This window comes from Rhamphochromis sp. 'chilingali' (genome assembly GCF_963969265.1).
Source record: "Rhamphochromis sp. 'chilingali' genome assembly, chromosome: 22".
NCBI classification, from domain to species: domain Eukaryota; kingdom Metazoa; phylum Chordata; class Actinopteri; order Cichliformes; family Cichlidae; genus Rhamphochromis; species Rhamphochromis sp. 'chilingali'.
In genome coordinates, this window is record NC_137950.1 from 3,000,748 (window position 1) to 3,021,636 (window position 20,889).

At 40.5% G+C, this 20,889-nt stretch overlaps 1 protein-coding gene and 1 long non-coding RNA gene across 2 annotated transcripts; one reads left to right on the forward strand and one right to left on the reverse strand.

Annotated features, from left to right (window-relative positions):
• Positions 1-3,670: 3,670 nt before the first annotated feature.
• On the reverse strand, positions 3,671-12,673 carry adgra1a (adhesion G protein-coupled receptor A1a). The gene is made up of 6 exons (XM_080872451.1): positions 12,582-12,673; positions 10,339-10,466; positions 8,915-9,038; positions 7,722-7,873; positions 5,327-5,422; positions 3,671-5,249 (listed from the first exon to the last, which is right to left on the reverse strand). The coding sequence occupies exons 1-6, from the start codon at positions 12,597-12,599 to the stop codon at positions 3,767-3,769; spliced, it is 2,001 nt and encodes a 666-aa protein (XP_080728577.1). The 5' UTR covers positions 12,600-12,673; the 3' UTR covers positions 3,671-3,766.
• On the forward strand, positions 4,233-6,775 carry LOC308390451. The gene is made up of 3 exons (XR_013970446.1): positions 4,233-4,342; positions 4,450-4,536; positions 6,556-6,775. It is a non-coding gene; the product is annotated as an uncharacterized lncRNA (long non-coding RNA).
• Positions 12,674-20,889: the final 8,216 nt, after the last annotated feature.

The window sequence follows — 20,889 nt, forward strand, 5'->3', positions numbered from 1 at the left end:
TACACAAAGGACACAAAATGTTGTCACTGTCAACTTGGCACTCTGCCCTCTCTTACAAATAGTTATTTTCGCTCCAAAAAACAAAGATGGCTGCTGCACCAAAACTAACCTTGAGGCTTCAAGTCCACCTTTTATATGCAGTCTAAATTCTAAAAGACACACCTCTCACCACTCAGTAATGAGTCAAGGAAACACAGGCTATTACATATATTGTCATTTCTGTCCCTTGATAGACAAAAATGACAGTCATTACAAATTCTAACCAAGGCTGTAAATCATCTGGACTCTAGCTCATATTTAATATGGACATTGGGTTAAAACTATCTTTTCAACTCTTACTCAGAAAGAAATCAGCTGTACTTCTGGAGAACACTCATGTAACCCCACCTGGTTGTCTCAGGTACTGCCACCCATAGTTTGTGTTTTTTCATTTATTTAATTCATGGTCTGTATGCTCTCTCTCTCTCTTTTCTTTTCCCATTGCAGTGTCCAAATTGTTCATTCTTTTCCTTTCCCCCTCACTCCAAATCGGTCATGCAGATGACTAGTGCCCCACTCTGAATCTAGTTTCACCAAGTGTCACCAAGTGGACTTCCTGATTTTTGGAATGTTCTCGGTCATATTGTAGAATCATACCTCTTAATAAGGTATTTACACAGCACCAGTGGTGAATTAGGGGTTAAAACTTATTTTGCCAGAACTGGACTGTTCTGGAGGGTTATTTTATCTGTTCTGTGAAACTCAAACGGAACCTGAATTACTGAAGAAGGCTTTGCTCAACTGCCAACACTACTTTATGAAACACCTCACTGGGGAATCATATAGAAAGAAGTCTGTGTTCTGCTTTAAAGGATTGCTGATGATCTTTTAAAACCTGAGTTGATATGGTGCTACAAACTATGTAATCACTCTTTGAGAAGGTGTTGTGTGTAGTTTATCATCACAGTGAAAATTGGCACATAATTCTGGCACAAAGTTTGTGCTTTGTAGCACATTGTACTTTTTGGAATCATTATCTCACAATGTGAGGGTCACACATTAGTGCAATACTTGTCAGGCCAGAGTCTGTTTGACTCTGTTTGGCAGTATAAATAAAATGTCTCAATAAAAAACCCATAGACTTTATAAATGAATCTTCACCAAGATATTCACTAAACTCATTCTGCAAGGGTGGTCCTATAAACAGATGTAGCAAAAACACACTAAATTTCTATGTACCTACTCATGCACTGTTGCACACATGAAAACACACATGCTCACTCTGATTCCATGGGTTTCCACGTGTAAATATCTTGTAAATGCAATAAGAAATATAACATTAACAAATATATAACTTTAAAAAATTGTCCAGTGATCCAAGTATTTAAAGGTGCAATCACTGACCATCTACTGCCTTTTTGCATAAAACTGTATATTGCACTTTGTTTGAAGATGTGGATGATAGCCTCTCCAAATTCCAGAGTGATTTGCCTGTAAAGAATTTAGAATGGTAAGAATCTTAAAGAGTTTCTTTAGTTTGGTTTTATAATAACATTTGCCCCCACAAACACTGAGGGCTTTGGCTTTCCTTATGAACTCCCCACACTGGGACTGTATTAGGCAAGCCAAGGGAAACAGCATGTTTTTTCGACTGTGGGAGAAACCCCATGCAGAATGCATGGAGATCCAGGGATTGTAACCCAGAATCTGTCTAACATTCACGCACACACTCGCACAGATGTATAGGGGACATCTTGAAGTTCCTTATTTTGCCTACTTCAACATGCAGACAGGAGGAGCTGACGATTAAGGTACTGACCTTCTGATTGGTAGATGACCTACCCTACCTCGTGAGCCACAGCTGCTGAAGGATGTTTATAATATAAGGAATAACTTTTCTGATGGAAATTGCTGAGGACTGCGTGTGGTCCTATAGGTTAAGACTTGGGTGAATCCCAGGATTTATAAAACTGCAAACCATATTCCATCCTGCAAACCTGAAATCTGTGCGTAAGAGCTGACCTGTATTAGAAGAACACTAATTAGAAGAACATTAGACAGTCTCAACAAAGTCTCAGTAACAGCTGTACTTAAAAAAACAACAACTTCTGTCTGGTATTGGATATATGAATCCAAAATATCCTAATTGAAAAGTGAAAAAAGGGTTTTGTGCAAGCGCACTGCTGAGAAAAGACATTTCATTTCAGGGAAGTTATACTCTATTCCAAAGGAATGAACACTCACAGACACATTATCATTATTCATTATTATCATTATTAGTATTATTATTATTATTATTGAGTTTATTTCACCACATCAGTAGTGAAATACTATGTGCTTTTTTAGAATGAAATTAATAGAATTCTGCAAGTCAACCTTAATTCAAATAAATATTTTCTCACAACACTTTGCACTCTGAAAAACAAGCTCCTTCTAACACAATATGCACTAATATCTGTGTCCATGCAAACCTGCACATCTTTAGGCCCCTGTCACACACCACTAGTGAATGATTGGAAGCTGCCTTTCATCCCTTGGTTGTTAGACAAAATTTCCCAGTAGAGGTTATTCGCAGTCGTGTATTGCCCGACCACTTGGCAAATGCGGGAACTAATTTGCTCTCACAAGCTAAAATTGGTCACAAAGAGGTATACAGTGCTGCACAAAAAAGCCTCCTTGCAAATGTTTTATTCAGTAACAGATTGCCACAGTCGCCAAACAGCCAGACCTGTCTGACAACACTTGCTAAGTACTTGATATAAGTGGTAGTAAAACTGTGAAAAGTGCAACACACGTTGGAAATGGAGACAATTCACCTCTGATGCATGCAAACTACAGGCGACCACAGCAATCTGGTAGCAACCAAAGCAATCACAAGGAAAATATTAAAAACATCTGTATTGTAAGACACAACAATATAAAGTGACTTAAGCCAGCTGTTGTTGTGAATTGGCACTGTATAAATAAAGTTGAACTGTTCAAGAGCAATAGGAGGATTAGAGGCGCCTGGGAAGGGCAGGGCATACACGATAACAAGATAACAAGATTGTTGAATTCTCAAACAGTAAAGTTACTGAGAGATGTACACCTTCCAGAGTTTGTTTTTTAAGAAAAGTAAGTTTTTATGCTCTGAAACATTTCACAGTATCTGTTGAGTGGTAAGAATTCTAAGGATTTTCACTTTTTAAATTTTTGCTTGTATCAGTTCTCTTAATTAATATCTGTGGTAAATGAACTTATCCAATAAATCTTACTATCACCGCTGTCTTGTATCAAAGTTTGGGTCTGTTTCATTCAAAAAATAACCCTTCAGTTCTTTTTTGATCACGTCTAGTCGATGCATGACTGTCACTGGCCTTTCTGAGTTTTTCTTGCCTGTCTGCATATCCTTGGACTATAGGAGGAATGTGAACTTCTTTCAGTAACACTGATATGTTTTCAGGCTGCTCCTTAGGATCAATATATAATACTGATTGCAATTTAAATTTCATGGAGCAGAAAAAATATTTAACATTAACTGATCATTTTGTGTGTGTGTGTGTGTGTGTGTGTGTGTGTGTGTGTGTGTGTGTGTGTGTGTGTGTGTGTGTGTGTGTGTGTGTGTGTGTGTGTGTGTGTTTATTCAGATCTGATTTTTGAAACAATAAAATGTTAACTTTGACATAAAGAGATCTGAAATGTTACTGGGATGTAAAAACTCAACCTGTGGTCTTAGGGCCTGGAAGGCAAAGGGACCCAAACAAAAAGTCATTTGCTGGTAGGTTTGACTGCTCCAAGGATTTCAAGACTATACGGTGGTTTCATTCTTCCAGGGGCCTGTCCGTATGTTTCCTGTGGCATCTGAACCAAACAGGCTATCTTCCTGCAGACTCCTGTTTCTACCAATGGGTCCCCGTCGGTTCACAGTGCCATGCTGCCGAGGTAGGGTGTTCCTTGGGAAACCTTTCTGTTCCAGCTCTAGACAGATCTTTTCTTTGTCTGCCGTCTTTGACATCCAGCTCAAATTGTCAGGGTCTTGTTCATACTGCAAGGTGACGGGATCAGCTCTCTCACAACAGTTTGTGCTGGAAGAGTCATCGACTGAGCAGTACATGTGCCACTGGCTGGTGTCGACCCCATGAGAAGGCATAAGAAGGCTGTGGCAGGAAGAGATACTGTCATGCATGTTGTGGGCATGACTGTGACAGGAAGCAACCGAGTCTTGCACACTGTGGCAGGAGGTCTGGCGTTCCAAGCTGTGACAGGACACTACAAGTTGGCTATCTAAATGAGGGCTGATGTACGGAAGCTGGAGATCTGGGTGTGGACTATTAGAAACCAGTGGTGAGGCTTCAATGTGGTGCACATTATGAGGACTGTCCAGGTGAGTACTGTGCACACTCCCATCCATACTGGTGGAAGTGATATGAGACCGGTAATCCTGGAAGCATTGGCGTGGACGGTTGAAAGAGCGTGTCTTTGTCCTATCAGCAATGCAACTCTGCAGGGGAAGAGCTGGATGAGGGAGCTCATCAGGAAGTGACTGTGGACGTGGTGAAGGCATTTGGTCAGCATGAGGTGAGATGGGGGAAGGGCTAACAGGAGTCATTACAGCCACACAGCATGGACCTGTGTGATTTAATGTTGGGCTTTGGGGAGGTGGTGTTGTTCTGTGGTGAGAACTCTGAATAGGGTAAGGAGAAAGCATCTGCTGCTTCACTGAGAGTGGGGAATTCAAATGGCAGTGTGGCTGATGGACTTCCTGCCTCTGGCTCTGTCCTTCTCCAGGCCCATCCTCTGTCTTTGATCTGGATGGGCAACAAGCCCACCAACGGTGCCACACGTCATCACGCTTAGCACAGTGCTGGATGAGAAGGAAGAGTCCCAGAGTGACACAAAAAGCACCATAGAGACAACTGAATATCATGTCCAGGAAATGTCCCAGTGAAACAGCCAATGCTCCCAAAGTCCAGGTAGCCAGGAACAGGAAGAGGGTGAAGACTGTGGCCCGGAGTTGAGATTTAAAAGAGTGCTCATTGGCCAGAACTGACACGCCAGCAGCAAAGGGCTGGCAGTCCCCAGCAGACCCAGTGTCCGTGTGGCAGTGATGGTGCGACTCATTTGATGACAGCTGTTGCTGCTCTTCACTTAAAACCCGCAGCTCATACTTCCTTTCTGGGTGGCGCTTCAGCTGGACGTAAGTCCACAAGAAGTACACACACATGACTAAGACCAGAAGACTCATGGGAGCATAGAAACCACCCAGACTTGGTTCCCATGCCATCCAGCAACTAAAAAAATGAAAAAAGAAAGTTTTTTTTTTTAATGTTCTATATTTAACAACAAATAATAATCTGAGTATACTTACTACAGTGCATCATCTCTGCTGCCATAGTTATCCATACCAAATGCTGCTGTAACTCCAACTATTATGATAGGGATTCCATCACTTACAAGATAAAATCTGAAAAAAATTTCACCATGAAGAATTAGAGCTTGTTTTAACATATGGCATAGAAACTGAACATTTCTCACTCACTATGTGTTAACAGACCTCTCTGCATTAAATCGCACTTGTTATTACAGTTTTTTACAGATGCTAGGACACATGTCTCAATACTTAGGTCACGTTTGCAAAACTCCTCACACAGTGAGCACAACAGAAGTCTATGTGGGCTAAACTGAGAACCAGTTATCATTGTTTTGGCACAAAATGCATTCAATGACTACATCTCTCAAATTTCATGAATTATCTTCTCACTCAGACACAACAACTGCCAAAAATCTTTGTACGTACAGGACATTTTGCATGTGCTTACATACTGTTTTCAAAACTGTTAAACTTATGGCCAAAACAATAACACAATGCAAAACTTAAAAAGACAGCAAAATGCAACAGCAATATTTTATTGAAACATATTTTAAATCTAAAAATGCAGTTTAACCAGCCACAGCTGATTCTCATTGTAGATGAACATCTGCACAGGTGTTACTCCTTCAATTTTTCAACTCCTTCAATTCTGGCAGCCAGAAGATTCTTTCCTAGGTGTGTTGCCCTAGATGACATAAGATCTGATGTGGATGAGAACCTGTGGCCAAATGGAGAAGACCGAGTAGATTAGCATTACTATTGTATGTGTATCAGTGGATGGTGTGTATACAAATTCTTGTATTTTGGGATTACTTAGTGCAAAAAAATAAAAATACATAAACAAATATTAACGAATTCTGCATGATGTCTGATTCATTCCAGTAACATATATTGAAATTATAAACCGAGATGTGTCCTTGTTTTACACAAGAAAACACTGTGTAATGCTACATGTTGTTAGTGTTTTTTAGGTCATTGTTTTGTGGGTGACAAAGTGTGTTTGTCGGCTGTCAACCTTTGCTAGTGTTCTGGAAGAATGAGTTTATTTGAGACCTGAATGAAGTGTTTTGGTAGTTGTAGTGCATTTTGAATGTAAAATGAACTGCTTTGCCAAGCTGACGGTCAGTTAGGAGGATTGTGTGAAGAGTTTTGCAAAAGTGACCTAAGTATTGAGACATGTGTCCTAGCGGCTGTAAAAAACTGTAACCTCTGTCTCTCTTCCACAGCATGTCTTTCATCCTGTCTTCCTTCTCTCACCCCAACCGGTCGCAGCAGATGGCCCCGCCCCTCCCTGAGCCTGGTTCTGCTGGAGGTTTCTTCCTGTTAAAAAGGAGTTTTTCCTTCCCACTGTCGCCAAAGTGCTTGCTCATAGGGGGTCATATTGATTGTTGATGATTGTTGGGTTTTTCTCTGCATGTATTATTGTAGGATCAACAATATTTGCACTTTGAGGCCACTATTGTTGTGATTTAGTGCTGTATGAATAAAACTGAAGTGAATTGAATATGTATATGTATTCTATAAAGACAGAGCAAGAGAGAGAGAGAGAAATTATATATGTTTATAATTGTGTGTGTGTGTGTGTGTGTGTGTGTGTGTGTGTGTGTGTGTGTGTGTGTGTGTGTGTGTGTCTGGGCCTGGTACACACACACACACACACACACACACACACACACACACACACACACACACACACACACACACACACACAGGCCATTCACTCATTCATACCCACCCACTAACAAAGTCACAGATGCACACATATCGATCCCCTCTCCATAGTGCAGGCGAGCATGTCACATATGTGACACGAGCACCTAACTGCTGGACAAAACCCTCAATGTCTGAGGTGCAGATAAAATTGAGGGGTAGAAAATATCATTTTCAAATATTCTGTGCTGCTGGTATCCTCAAATACTGTGTGAAGCTAGATACCACTAACAACTAGAGCTTATTTAATTTTTATTTATTTTTTTTATTTTAATCAGGTCAAAATTTCAAGAAAAATTTCAAGAAATTTTTTGAATAATGTATCAAGTGAAAGAGAGCTTTTTTCAATACGACACCCTGTGATGTCACAGCGATGCCATAACAGGCAGCATGTTGTAATAAAAACATCATAAGACATAGAAGTTTTAGTAAAGCCTTTGCCCTTTGGGGGGAGTTGCACTCTCTGAGTGCTCTTGCTGTCAACAGTATTCTCAAATATGCAAGAGCAGATAAGAAGCAATTGACTCAACACTGTAAAAATTAGTAATTAGCTATGATAAAAGTCAGAAAAATATAAAAGTGAGAAAATGACCCAAGGACAGTCATGATTCATTCACATACTGATGACTGATGAACACTGCTCAGCCCTGCTTGTACCCGCAGGCACCTGTTTACAGCTTACCTGAGGATGGCTGGTTTGGTACGAGTCTGGGAAGCCCTATTCCTCTCCTGTGCCTGAAGTGGGTCTTTGGAAACATCTTTACAGATGTTTCTAGCAGTGAAGGTCAGCCACAGCATGGTAGACAGAGAAGCATAGTGGAGCACAATGCCAACCTAACACAGGTTGAAATAGACATCATAAAAATTGAGTGAACTGGAGTAAGTTTAAGAGTGTAGTTGGGAATCATCACAGAACAAAAATGCACTCTATTAGGTGTTCAATATGCTGCACACTGAACAGTTCCAATGTCTAAGGACTGAATAAATTAAAAGCTCCAAAAGCGTGCACTGAGCTTCAGTCATATTGTGATTATAATTAATTCATGATTCACTTTGGTGATAAAACAGCAAAACGGTGCAGAAGCAGAACCTTTGAAGGTTCATGAAAACATATGATCTAAAAATAACTTTGTTTATGTGTGTGTGCCGTTAAATGGGAGGCATTGTTATATCAGCTACAATCTTTTAAATTATGCTACTTATTCAAAAAAAGTTACATTCATATTGAATGTAAAAAATATTCAGTACCAGAGGTGGAACTATAAAGCCGCTCTTTTATTGTATCTTTCAACCATAAAAGTTTTGGAGAGATGATCGTAACACTTGGCAAGCTACAGCCAATGTGTCTATTTTTCCATAAAACCATCCCTGAGGTTTATAGAACAGGTGTGCCTTCCTATCAGCTCCAAGTACAGTAACGCAAAAACCAGTACAATTATTTTCATTACATCCACGTTATACAGAAGAGCATCTCTGAACACAGGAGATTTACATTACGGTTGTGTAGCCAAGAAGTCTGCAGCAACTGTGTATTGCTGACATGTCTATGGAGACCAATATTTCTGAGGAATAATTACAGTACTTTGTGAAATCATGAAGAATTAAGGAAGTTCCCAGGGTAAAATGGGGATCCAAGCCAGTGCTAGCAATGTGTACCTAATAAAGTGAAGTGTTTACATTTAACCTGACTTTAACCGACTAGAGGGCTTTTCATGTTATACTCAGTCACACAATTTGGAAGCCAGTCTAATATAAAATAACCAATATCTTCAGATTCCAAAAAATAATAAAAGCTAACATTCTTTTAAGAGTTAAGTGCCCTTAACAGAACTTTGAAACATCACCACAGTAAGAAACCAAGAACACAACACTTACAATCTGACACACAAAAGGTAAGTTGATTTGATTGATTCCACCAGCAAAAATACCAAATGTCAGTCCTGTGTGAAAGAGGAAGTTGAGGAGTGTGTGCCAGCCATTCCTGCTGATTCTGATCACACTGTAAACAAGGAGAAAATTTAAACATCAGAAAGATAGTGTCTTAGCTTAAATTAGGTAGAAGGTTGTGGGAATGAACACAGGAGTCACACTGTCACCTTTGGACTATAATTTAGAAGTATTAAAGTATTAAATCCACATATAAAAGAATATGTTAACTAAGGCTTCAATCTCACAGGTCTGAAGACCGGTCAGTGAGCACCACATAACATCTGGTCAATAGGGAAAAATGTATTTTCTTCTTTGCTGACTGTCATTAGGAGAAATCAATCACAAAACATTGTACTAAACAGCACCTTTTCATTGCTTTGGCTGCTTGCAGACTGCATCAAAGACCATTTGATATCTCAAGTTCTCAGTTTTATTAGTAAATCTGGTCCTTCAACATTCTGTACCAGCACAAAACCCTCTTTAGGTATTAAGAGACTGTACTGTTGGGATTTATTGTGTTAAAGATGAACTGAATGGTGTCAGTTAGAGGTTTTTTTTTATGTATTTATTTTTTGACCTGGGACAAAATTTGGGGAGGAAAAAATAACATGTGCATAATATTATAAGTAAACACATGCAATAGTAAGAAACAACATAAAAAGTTTTTTGATTTTTTGATATTGGTAGCTGACCTGGGACATGACATTTTAAGTAATTTAGCGCTTTAGTGCTAAAAAAAAAAAAAAGAAAGAAAAAAGAAAAATCAGTAATTATTGTAATGAATAAATTTTTTTGACACATATAATTGCTTTCTATGGTAGAAAAATGTTAATTGTGTAACACAAGCTTTTAGAATTAGGTAATGGCACATGTTTATATAAAATAAAGTCATTTCTGTCATGAGGACAGAACCAAATGCACCAAATACTAGTTTTATAAACCAAACGTGTTTGTAATAAATTTCTCCTTTGTAACAGGATGGGCTGTGCAGTTCATTCATAAAATAACTCAATATCTCTAAAAGTCCCTATCAATTTCTAACGGAAAAATCCAGCCTTGTATCAGAGCAGATGGATTGTCCTTCAGCTTCAGCTCCTTGATCTTAATTAATATGCTGTTTTTGCAGAGCAACACAAAAGTTTTGGGAGGTTTAAATTGAAGTGGACAGTTCTACTTTGTACTTGAAACCTGTCTGCTTCTGCACATTCATTCTGGATGAAGGTGGGTGTTTTTAACAGACACAAGATGAGGATAAAGAAACATTATGAGATATACAGACACCTTTATGATATAAAGTCACAACATACATATAGGCATGTGAATATTTTGTGCAATGAAAAGTGTGAAATTATCTTGTAATAAGGTCTCACCTGTGGTGGACAATGTAAGTCATGATGGAGACAAGCAGACAGAGCAGCATAACTGCGGTGCAGGCATACACCACTGGATGTAGGTAATCCCCGGGGTATGGGGGGAAGGATAGCACTCTCTTTAGATCCTGAAAAAGAAGTGCACAATCTATGTTTTGTCAAAGATGGCAAAAAAAGTTAAATTGCTTCTGTTTTGCACATACTAAGTGAGAGTGACGTTACATAAAAAGTATCCTTTGAATAGGAAGGTGCTGAATGTTTTATTCAGTATCACCCTATCAGCATATTAAAGGACCTTGAAGAAAAAGGATCTTCTACAACAGTCTTTCTCAAACGGTGGTGTCATGGTCCTGGGTCGTGTGACCCAGTGTTGAGTTTTATGTATCTTTTGTATTCATTTATGCTTTAGCTTAGTTTGTCTAGTTAATTTCTAGGGTGCTGTTTAGCCCTTTGTTTCTTAGTTGTTTATGTCATCTCCCCCTGTACTAAGTCTCCCTGGTTCATGCGTCATGTCTGCGTGGTTATGTTTAGTTCATGTCATGTCTAATCTCCATGTTTCCTGTTTTACTTTGAAAGTCTGTATTCAATGTCAGTGTATTTAGTTTCACCTCTCCTGTCCTGTCGTTAGGTTCATGTGTGTCAGCTGTGCTCCATGTGTGGCCACTTCCCCTGATGTGATCCTGATCATCCCTCATGTGTATTTAGTCTCTGTGTTTCATGCAGTCTGTGTCGCGTCATCTGTGTTTCCCACCCTCCATGTTTTCATGCCCAGTCTTTCGTATTCTTAGCCATAGCTTTCTGAGTCTTCATAGTTTATCAGTATCCGTTCCCCAGTTTAGTTTAGTTCAGTTTAGTCACGGTATTTCTGCTTTGTTTGAGACCTGTCTTCAGCCATAATAAAGGCTCGCTTTCAGTTTAAGTTACTTCGGTCTACTCTCTTGTGTTCGCACCTGGGTTCACCACACGCACCACCGCACGGTCTGTCTCCTCAGATCGTGACAGTACGACACAACCAGTATGGACCCAGCAACACAGAGAAGAGAGATTATTCAGACAGTGGAAGCGCTATGCTGTAAGTGGATGCAGCGTTCCGGGGAGGAGGATACGGAGGAGTTACTCCACCCATTGCGGGTGAGCATCACTGTGTTTCCCTGGTTATGGGAGGCGTTACCCCCCCGATTTCTGATTACCTCCGCACCATCCTCCAAACCCCGTCCTCAGCAGCAGCCGCTGTGTCACCACCGTCCCGCTGTCACGCAACTTCCCCATCGCCGTTTCCACAGTCTTGGGGCTCCGAGGCGATTAGGGTTGGCTCACTGAGCTGCCTCCATCAATTCCATCATGCACAAGCTGCTCACCCTCACCATTCCGTTCGGACTTCGCTTCTCCAGCCTCATTTCTGGTGAGGATGTGGTCGGAGGATGAGGAGCCAGCCGTCACAGCTATCAATGTCGCATTAACAGCCGCTGCTAGGAAAAAGTGGCGCCCTCGTCGCCGACGCACGTCGGCACAGCCAGAGTCCGGAGTATCGTCAGAGCAGTTGCCTGGGCTGGAACCGCTGGCCGAAGCTGTCTCTGAGTCCGTGTCTGCAGTGTTTTGTGGCTCTGAGGAAATGTCCCCAGAGATCACTGTTCGGGACGTCGCTGAACGGGAGCAGGTGGTTCTCGCGGAGCTGGAGGAGAAGCTCTGACATGCTCATAGTCGGGGGCTGACCCGTACAGCGACCTTGAGTGTTTTGCAAGGCGCTTTTAAATAAAATGTATTATTATTGTATTCTAATGCACTATGTGGCCATGTGACTAGAAAAGCGCTATATAAACGGTAGATAATTTCCTAATTTCTTTCGGGATTAATAAAGTATTCTGATTCTGATAATATAAATGGTAGATGTAGGTCACAAGTTGCCTTAACCTGCAACCTGTGCAAGCTAAAATCTGATTCTGCTCTTCCCCCCTCCTCCCTCACCCTCTGTTTAGCCGAACTAAATTCATGGTTCTCTTCTAATTTTCTCAAACTCAATAGTAATAAATCCGAGCTTCTCTTGGTAGGTACTAAATCAACATTATCCAGAACCAACAGTTTCTCTGTTACTATCAATAACTTACTATCTTCGTTTCTTCCTCTGTGAAAAGCTTGGGTGCTATCCTTGACAGTACTCTATCTTTCAATTCACACATTAATAATGTTACTCGGTCTGCATATTTTCAATTGCACAACATTAATCGTCTCCGTCCTTTTCTCACCCCACATGCCGCTGCCATTCTTGTCCATAGCCTTGTTACTTCCTGGATTGATTATTGTAATTCACTTCTTTTTGGTCTTACTCAAAAATCCATCCACAAGCTCCAACGCATCCAGAACTCTGCTGCCCGCATTATCACCAGGACCCCTTCTGTCCACCACATCACCTGCAGCAGCTTCATTGGCTCCCAGTCAAATATCGCATCAATTTCAAAATATTCTTGTACACATTTAAGGCTATTCATCATCTCTCTCCTCCATATCTCTCTGATCTGGTTCAGATCACCACCCCATCTCGATGTCTTAGATCAGGAGTCCCCAATCCCAGTCCACAAGGGCCGGTGTCCCTGCAGGTTTTAGATCTCACCCTGGGTCAACACACCTGAATCACATGATTAGTTCATTACCAGGTCTCTGGAGAACTTCAGGACATGTTGAGGAGGTCATTTATCCATCTGAATCAGCTGTGATGGATCAAGGACACATCTAAAAACAGCAACTACAACTAAACAAAGTAATTGAAATCAGGGCCAATCACTTTGAAAATAAACTCTGGGTTTACTAACTCTGAGATCTGCAACAAGTTTCCTGTTCCTGATGAGCTTATCAGAGTAAGTTCAAAACAATATAACAAGGAGCAAAGGTTCAAAAAACTGTTCCAGGGGACTACTCGGCCACAGGGAGAGACTCTGAGGTTCTGAAGCCAGCAGCAGCGACGGTGGAGCTCAGGGGGCTGCCCGCGTGGACAGCAATGGAGATGGTGGAAGTCAGGGGGCTGGCTGCGTGACCACCGTTTGCAGCTTGGCTGAAGGCTGGTGGCGGAGGAATCCTGGTGCGGACGAAGCAGGACCAGACGGCATAGAGACCTTTGGCTGGAACAAACCAGGCTCGGGCTCAGGCAGAACAGAGACCTCTTTTTTTTTTTTTAATTCCCACTAAACTCATCAAGGTCTGATGTTCTTTCAGATTGATTTTGAGGTGGATGTTGTCAACCATTTAAAAAATGACATTTCTGGTTCCCACTACTTGGTATTAACTAATGCTGACAATTGGCATATCAATTTGTCAAGCACTCTCATCAGGACTGTGAAGTTTGGGAGAGATTGGACAAGGTGTCTTTGACTTACAGTGGCTTGCAAAAGTATTCGGCCCCCTTGAACTTTCCCACATTTTGTCACATTACAGCCACAAACATGAATCAGTTTTATTGGAATTCCACGTGAAAGACCAACACAAAGTGGTGCACACGTGAGAAGTGGAACAAAATCATACATGACTCCAATCATTTTTTACAAATAAATAACTGCAAAGTGGGGTGTGCGTAATTATTCAGCCCCCATTGGTCTGAGTGCAGTCAGTCACTCATAGACGTTGCCTGATGAGTGCTAATGACTAAATAGAGTGCACCTGTGTGTAATCTAACGTCAGTACAAATACAGCTGCTCTGTGACGGCCTCAGAGGTTGTCTAAGCGAATACTGGGAGCAACAACACCATGAAGTCCAAAGAACACACCAGACAGGTCAGGGATAAAGTTATTGAGAAATTTAAAGCAGGCTTAGGCTACAAAAAGATTTCCCAAGCCTTGAACATCCACGGAGCACTGTTCAAGCCATCATTCAGAAATGGAAGGAGTATGGCACAACTGTAAACCTACCAAGACAAGGCCGTCCACCTAAACTCACAGGCCGAACAAGGAGAGCACTGATCAGAAATGCAGCCAAGAGGCCCATGGTGACTCTGGACGAGCTGCAGAGATCTACAGCTCAGGTGGGGGAATCTGTCCATAGGACAACTATTAGTCGTGCACTGCACAAAGTTGGCCTTTATGGAAGAGTGGCAAGAAGAAAGCCATTGTTAACAGAAAACCATGGAGCCAAATACAGGGCAATCTTGGAAGAAAGATTGCAAAAGTCTAAAAAAGACTTGAGACTGGGGCGGAGGTTCACCTTCCAGCAGGATAATGACCCTAAACATAAAGCCAGAGCAACAATGGAATGGTTTAAAACAAAACATATCCATGTGTTAGAATGGCCCAGTCAAAGTCCAGATCTAAATCCAATCGAGAATCTGTGGCAAGATCTGAAAACTGCTGTTCACAAACGCTGTCCATCTAATCTGACTGAGCTGGAGCTGTTTCAAAGAAGAATGGGCAAAGATTTCAGTCTGTAGATGTGCAAAGCTGGTAGAGACAGACCCTAAAAGACTGGCAGCTGTAACTGCAGCAAAAGGTGGTTCTACAAAGTGTTGACTCAGGGGGCTGAATAATTACACACACCCCACTTTTCAGTTATTTATTTGTAAAACATGTTTGGAATCATGAATGATTTTCGTTCCACTTCTCACGTGTGCACCACTTTGTGTTGGTCTTTCACGTGGAATTCCAATAAAATTGATTCATGTTTGTGGCTGTAATGTGACAAAATGTGGAAAAGTTCAAGGGGCCGAATACTTTTGCAAGCCACTATGTAGAAATTTCCTGCTTCATGGTGAAAAATCTAAATTCACTATGTTGCCAGGTTCACACCGTTTGGTGAAAACTCACAGTTTTGAAGATAAAGTAAGAACAACTCCTTCAGGATTCAGAAATTTAAGGTTGCTCGGATCAGCCACCTTGAAACTATACCTCAAAGTGTAAAATATGTAATTCCGTTTTCCTGCTAGGTCACACTGTGTGTAAATATTCCAACCGAAATGTGTTCTGGGGCGGAACATTATCACAATTGAGAAAATCCGTAGGAGGAGTTTGCAAAAGTATAACATCTGGTAAATGGTCAAATCTGCACCAAAATGTCATTTTCAATTCAAAACATCTGCCTTCCTCACTGATTTTTGGCATCATTCAAAGATCTGTGCATCTTGGGAAGTTATAGGCGTGTGCCAAACTTTATACATGTATGCGAAACACAGCATTCAGACTCATCTTTTGCAGTTGCTTGCCCAGCTCCAGTCATTGTTAACAGGAGCTTGATACGCCCACAAAACAGAGTATCTGCAGCTTCGTATGGGACCGAAATAAGCACAGAGTGACAATAGCGGACTAGCTAACTGTGACCACAAGGATATTAATTGACAGGTGATGAGCTTCATGACAGCATTGTCTGAGATGAAAGGAGGGAGATCACTTTACTTTGGCCCTGCTTGTCCTGACAGAAGCAAGGAAACTGACTGAGAGAATTATTGTCCACAAAGTCAGAGTTAGAAATATTGAGATTATAAGACTAATTTGAGTCTTTCAAATAAATAACATCATTTACATGGAATAGACTGTCTTACCCATCATTCTTCTAACAGCTCAATTAACTCATATCTGTGAAAAAGGACCTTCTGCAGATCAAAATTTTTTATAAAAGATTAAAAATGATTGATTGATTCGACACGATTAATATTCATCAATAATGAAAATTTTGTATGTTTAACTGCTTAAAGAATTTGAGGTGTGTGACCTCTGTAGAGCTGGTTTCAATACTAAGTAAATCCAGAGTCAAGCTGTGAACATTAATTAGTCTTTAATTTAATGCTAATTCTTTTAGCCTGACCAAAACTAATTAAAAACGATTCTGTGAGTTCTAGTTTGTTTATTATTTTTTGATTCAATAAGATGTGAAACAACTATAAGTCTCTAAGTCATCGCACAGCTCCTTGCTGTAGCTGCAGTGCTGCCTGACTGCACTGACATCACTACCTTAAAATAACTCAGTGAACATCATGAAACATGTACAACATGGCAACAGTATCTTTTGAAAAATGAAAACGAATTAACACAAAGACATTATTTTTTCATCAATAGCAAACTGCACTTTTATTCATGTCACGTTCATGGTACATAACTATGTGCTGGTCTGTTAGGATGACAAGGCCACTCTGACTGCGTGCTTCACTGACGCAACATTGCAAATAGAGCAGAGTAAATATGAAGAACTTAATAGGAAGCAAGCTCAAAACAGCCAGGCTTTCTTTGCCTCGGCGATACTGTCAACCCTAAAAGCCCATTCACAGAGAACAGGTATTACAATGATGCTTGGCAACTTTCTTTGTTAACCCATGCTCTCCGCTTCAGACTCTGTGCATGCTCACATAAATGTGTCATTTAGCACATCATTTGACTCCTTTTCCACATAAAATGGGTGTGTCATACTGCAGCCACAGACATGAGAGGAACAGGTGATAGAGATAGAATATGATAAATAAAACAATAAAAAGCAACACTGGTGCTGCAAGTAAGAAATAACTTGGTCTTGGTTATGTCTTTTCAGCATAACTTGATGATGTAGCCATCTTTAAAAAGGAAATCAACTTTGTGTCATTGAAAACTCTGACTTTAAACTGAGTGTAAATAAAAACAGAGTGCAATGATTTGATAAACTAATAAACTCATACTTTATTCACCATAGAAATAGAAATCATATCAAATGTTTACTGTTTGAATTTGAGGGCAGCAGCACATCTCTGAAAACAGTCGGGACAGAGCCATGTTTTCCAAGCAACATCCACCAAAAAAAGTTGGATCACAGGTTTGTCATCAAATATATATTTTATTACAGTGTCTGCTATCATGAATTAGTTGAGTTTATCATTAGATGATAAATTAGAATTTATCATTATCGTTAAATGAAGCTTGAATCCTAATTTTATTTTAAATTCATTATTTGATTTAAATAAGTATTAATTATTTAGCTGTAACCTGAAAGGGACAAAACGTCAGTGACAGAAAGTGAAAAAATCTGGAGAAACAGTTTAGATGCAGTTACAGATGGACCTCTGACATTAGTTACCCAGATAGCAACACTTTCCCTCAACTCTGTTTTTTATTAAATAAAAAAACTGTTTCCTACTGCTCATTTCATTTTTTCTACAATTCCAGTAATCATAATAATAAAGAAATAAAAAATAATGAGAAATAATGAAAAATTCCATAATTTCTGCCATTATTGGTTAAAAATGTTTACGTATATAATGTTCCCATTGTACGTGTTACACACTGAAGGACGACAGGGTTCATTCAGGTGCACATGAAGATTTATTGCGCTGAAACACAGCAAAACAATTCAGTGTTACTGGCGGCTTCCATTGTAATAACTGGCCTGCGTTACTTTTGTGGCATTACGTGTAATGGCCACGTATTAATCAGCCCTTAACACACAGAGAAAATGACCAGTAACAATAGACAACATAACATGTACTGGCTGGTCTATCTCCTATAACTTTAACTGAAACCAGCTAATAGTTTCCTTTCACCTTACTGATGGGACAACACGGTTACAGAGATTAATGCAGGAGGCTAACATGACTTAGCTAACGCACAAATGTTACTAGCCTTACCCACAGATAACGTGAAACAACTCCCTTATTCGCTCACATTAAACACCATATAAACAAGAATTACACTCCAAACATGTTAAATAAGCATCAACTTTACATAAATGTATGTAGTTCTCGTATATTGCTCTCACCTGAAACACAGCAAAACAATTCAGTGTTACTGGCGGCTTCCATTGTAATAACTGGCCTGCGTTACTTTTGTGAAGGATTATTTTGCCAGTTACCCGTTTGGCTGAGCCGCCACTGCCACCTACTGGCGAAACTAAATATCGCCCTAACATCACATCAGGTGGGAGCAAATGAGCTTTTCGCTCTGTGTTATGATGCAAACTATTGTCACAACAAATAGCAAAAAATGATGATGGGGGGTGGGCACGAACACATAAGGAACACATCTGAGACTTGTTCTTAATGCGCAAAATACTCAGGGCGCCACATACGCATTTATAATTATATTTAATATTAGCATTCAATGGTAGATAATGGCTTCCTGACAACCACAGGAAAAGGTGAATATATTACAAATGTCTCAACTTTCAGAGATTTTGGATACTTCAGTACAGTTTTGGATCTGGATATGATCCGGTCTGAATCTGTATCTTGCTGTGCAAGTGGCCAACGACACAGTTTGCTGATTACAGAGCCTATAGATCAACCTTCACACTTTACACATCTTCAACCTACACAAAGCAAAGTAATGTCACTTGGTGTTCGCTCGCTCTGCGGTAGAGTATCACTTCCTGTTCCTGCTCAAACACAGTGGTGTTTCTGAGTAGCTTATTTGCTTAGCAATTTAATTAACAACTTTTAAATACATTCTTCTTTCATAGTATAATCTTCACGTGCTTCATCCGAAGCACACTTTCTGTGTACTCACTACCTAATTTATAGCCAAAGTATTCACTCACTGTCTCTGTACTGTTTCGCTAGCTTAGCTTATCTCGTAGCCGACTCGTTAGCACCATGGCTACTTCACCTGTCCCTCCTGCACTTTCTTGCTCATTGTGTCAGATGTTTAGTTACTCCTCGGCCTCCTTTAGCAGTAATGATATCTGTAACAAATGTAGCATATTTACAGCGCTGGAGGCCAGGATTACTGAATTGGAGACTCGGCTTCGCACCCTTCGTTCACCCGTAGCTAGCCAGGCCCCTGTAGCTGGTGCAGCCGAAGATAGCGTAGGCCTCGCTAGCTGTTCCCCGGCAGACCCCAAGCAGCTGGGGAAAGAGGGCGGCTGGAGGAGGAAGCATAGTCCTAAACAGAAGCCCCAGGTACACCACCAACCCGTTCATGTGTCTAACCGTTTTTCCCCACTCGGCAACACACCCGCCGGGGGTCAAACTCTGGTAATTGGTGATTCTGTTCTCAGACATGTGAAGCTAGAGACACCGGCAACCATAGTCAATTGTCTTCCAGGGGCCAGAGCAGGCGACATTGAAGGAAATTTAAAACTGCTGGCTAAGGGTAAACGTAAATTCAGTAAGATCATAATTCACGTCGGCAGTAATGACACCCGGTTACGCCAATCGGAGGTCACTAAAATCAATATTGAATCGGTGTGCAACTTTGCCAAAACAATGTCGGACTCTGTAGTTTTCTCTGGTCCCCTCCCCAATCAGACCAGGAGTGACATGTTTAGCCGCATGTTCTCCTTAAATTGCTGGCTGTCTGAGTGGTGTCCCAGAAACGATGTGGGCTTCATAGATAATTGGCAAACCTTCTGGAGGAAACCTGGTCTTGTTAGGAGAGACGGCATCCATCCCACTTTGGATGGAGCAGCTCTCATTTCTAGAAATATGGACAAATTTATTAAACCCCCCAAAATATGACTATCCAGAGTTGGGACCAGGAAGCAGAGTTGCAGTCTTACACGCCTCTCTGCAGCTTCTCTCCTCCTGCTACCCCCCCAAAAACCCATCTCCATAGAGACTGTGTCAGCTTCCAAAAAGACAAATAACAAACTAAAAACCAGCAACAAACAACTTAAACATAAACAATTACAAAGAAAGAACAATACAGTATCCACATCTGAACCAAAGAGTAACACAGTGAAATGTGGATTATTAAATATTAGGTCTCTCTCCTCCAAGTCTCTGTTAGTACATGACTTAATAATTGATCAACAAATTGATTTACTCTGCCTTACAGAAACCTGGTTGCAGCAGGATGATTATGTTAGTTTAAATGAATCAACACCCCCGAGTCATTCTAACTACCAGAAATCTTGAAGCACAGGCCGAGGGGGAGGTGTGGCAGCAATTTTTCACACCAGCCTATTAATTAATGAAAGACCAAGACAGACTTTTAATTCATTTGAAAGCCTGATGCTTAGCCTCGTCCACCCCAGCTGTAAAACTCAGAAACCAGTTTTACTTGTTATCATCTATCGTCCACCTGGGCCTTACACAGAGTTTCTGTCTGATTTCTCAGACTTTTTATCTGATTTAGTTCTCAGCTCAGATAAAATAATTATTGTGGGTGATTTTAACATCCATGTAGACGCTAAAAATGACAGCCTCAACATGGCATTTAATCTGTTATTAGACTCAATTGGTTTCTCTCAAAATGTAAAAGAACCCACCCACCACTTTAATCACACTCTAGATCTTGTTTTAACATATGGCATAGAAACTGAACATTTAACAGTGTTTCCTGAAAACCCTCTCCTGTCTGATCATTTCCTGATAACATTTACATTTACAATAATTGATTACACAGCGGTGGAGAGTAGACTTTATCAAAGTAGATGTCTTTCTGAAAGCGCTGTAACTAAGTTTAAGAATATAATCCACCCACTGTTATCATCTTCAATGCCCTGTACCAACATAGAGCAGAGCAGCTATCTGAACGCTACCCCAACAGAAGTCGATTATCTTGTTAATAATTTCACCTCCTCACTACGTACGACTCTGGATACTGTAGCTCCTGTGAAAACTAAGGTCTCTAATCAGAAGTACCTGACTCCGTGGTATAATTCTCAAACACGTAGCC

What these genes read in the sequence shown, in the direction of transcription:
- adgra1a (XM_080872451.1), bottom strand. An exon ending in ACTTACATTGTCCACCACAG is followed by an intron (nt 9,039 to 10,338) that starts GTGAGACCTTAT and finishes CCTTGTTTACAG; the next exon opens with TGTGATCAGAATCAGCAGGA. An exon ending in ACCAAACCAGCCATCCTCAG is followed by an intron (nt 5,423 to 7,721) that starts GTAAGCTGTAAA and finishes AATTTTTTTCAG; the next exon opens with ATTTTATCTTGTAAGTGATG.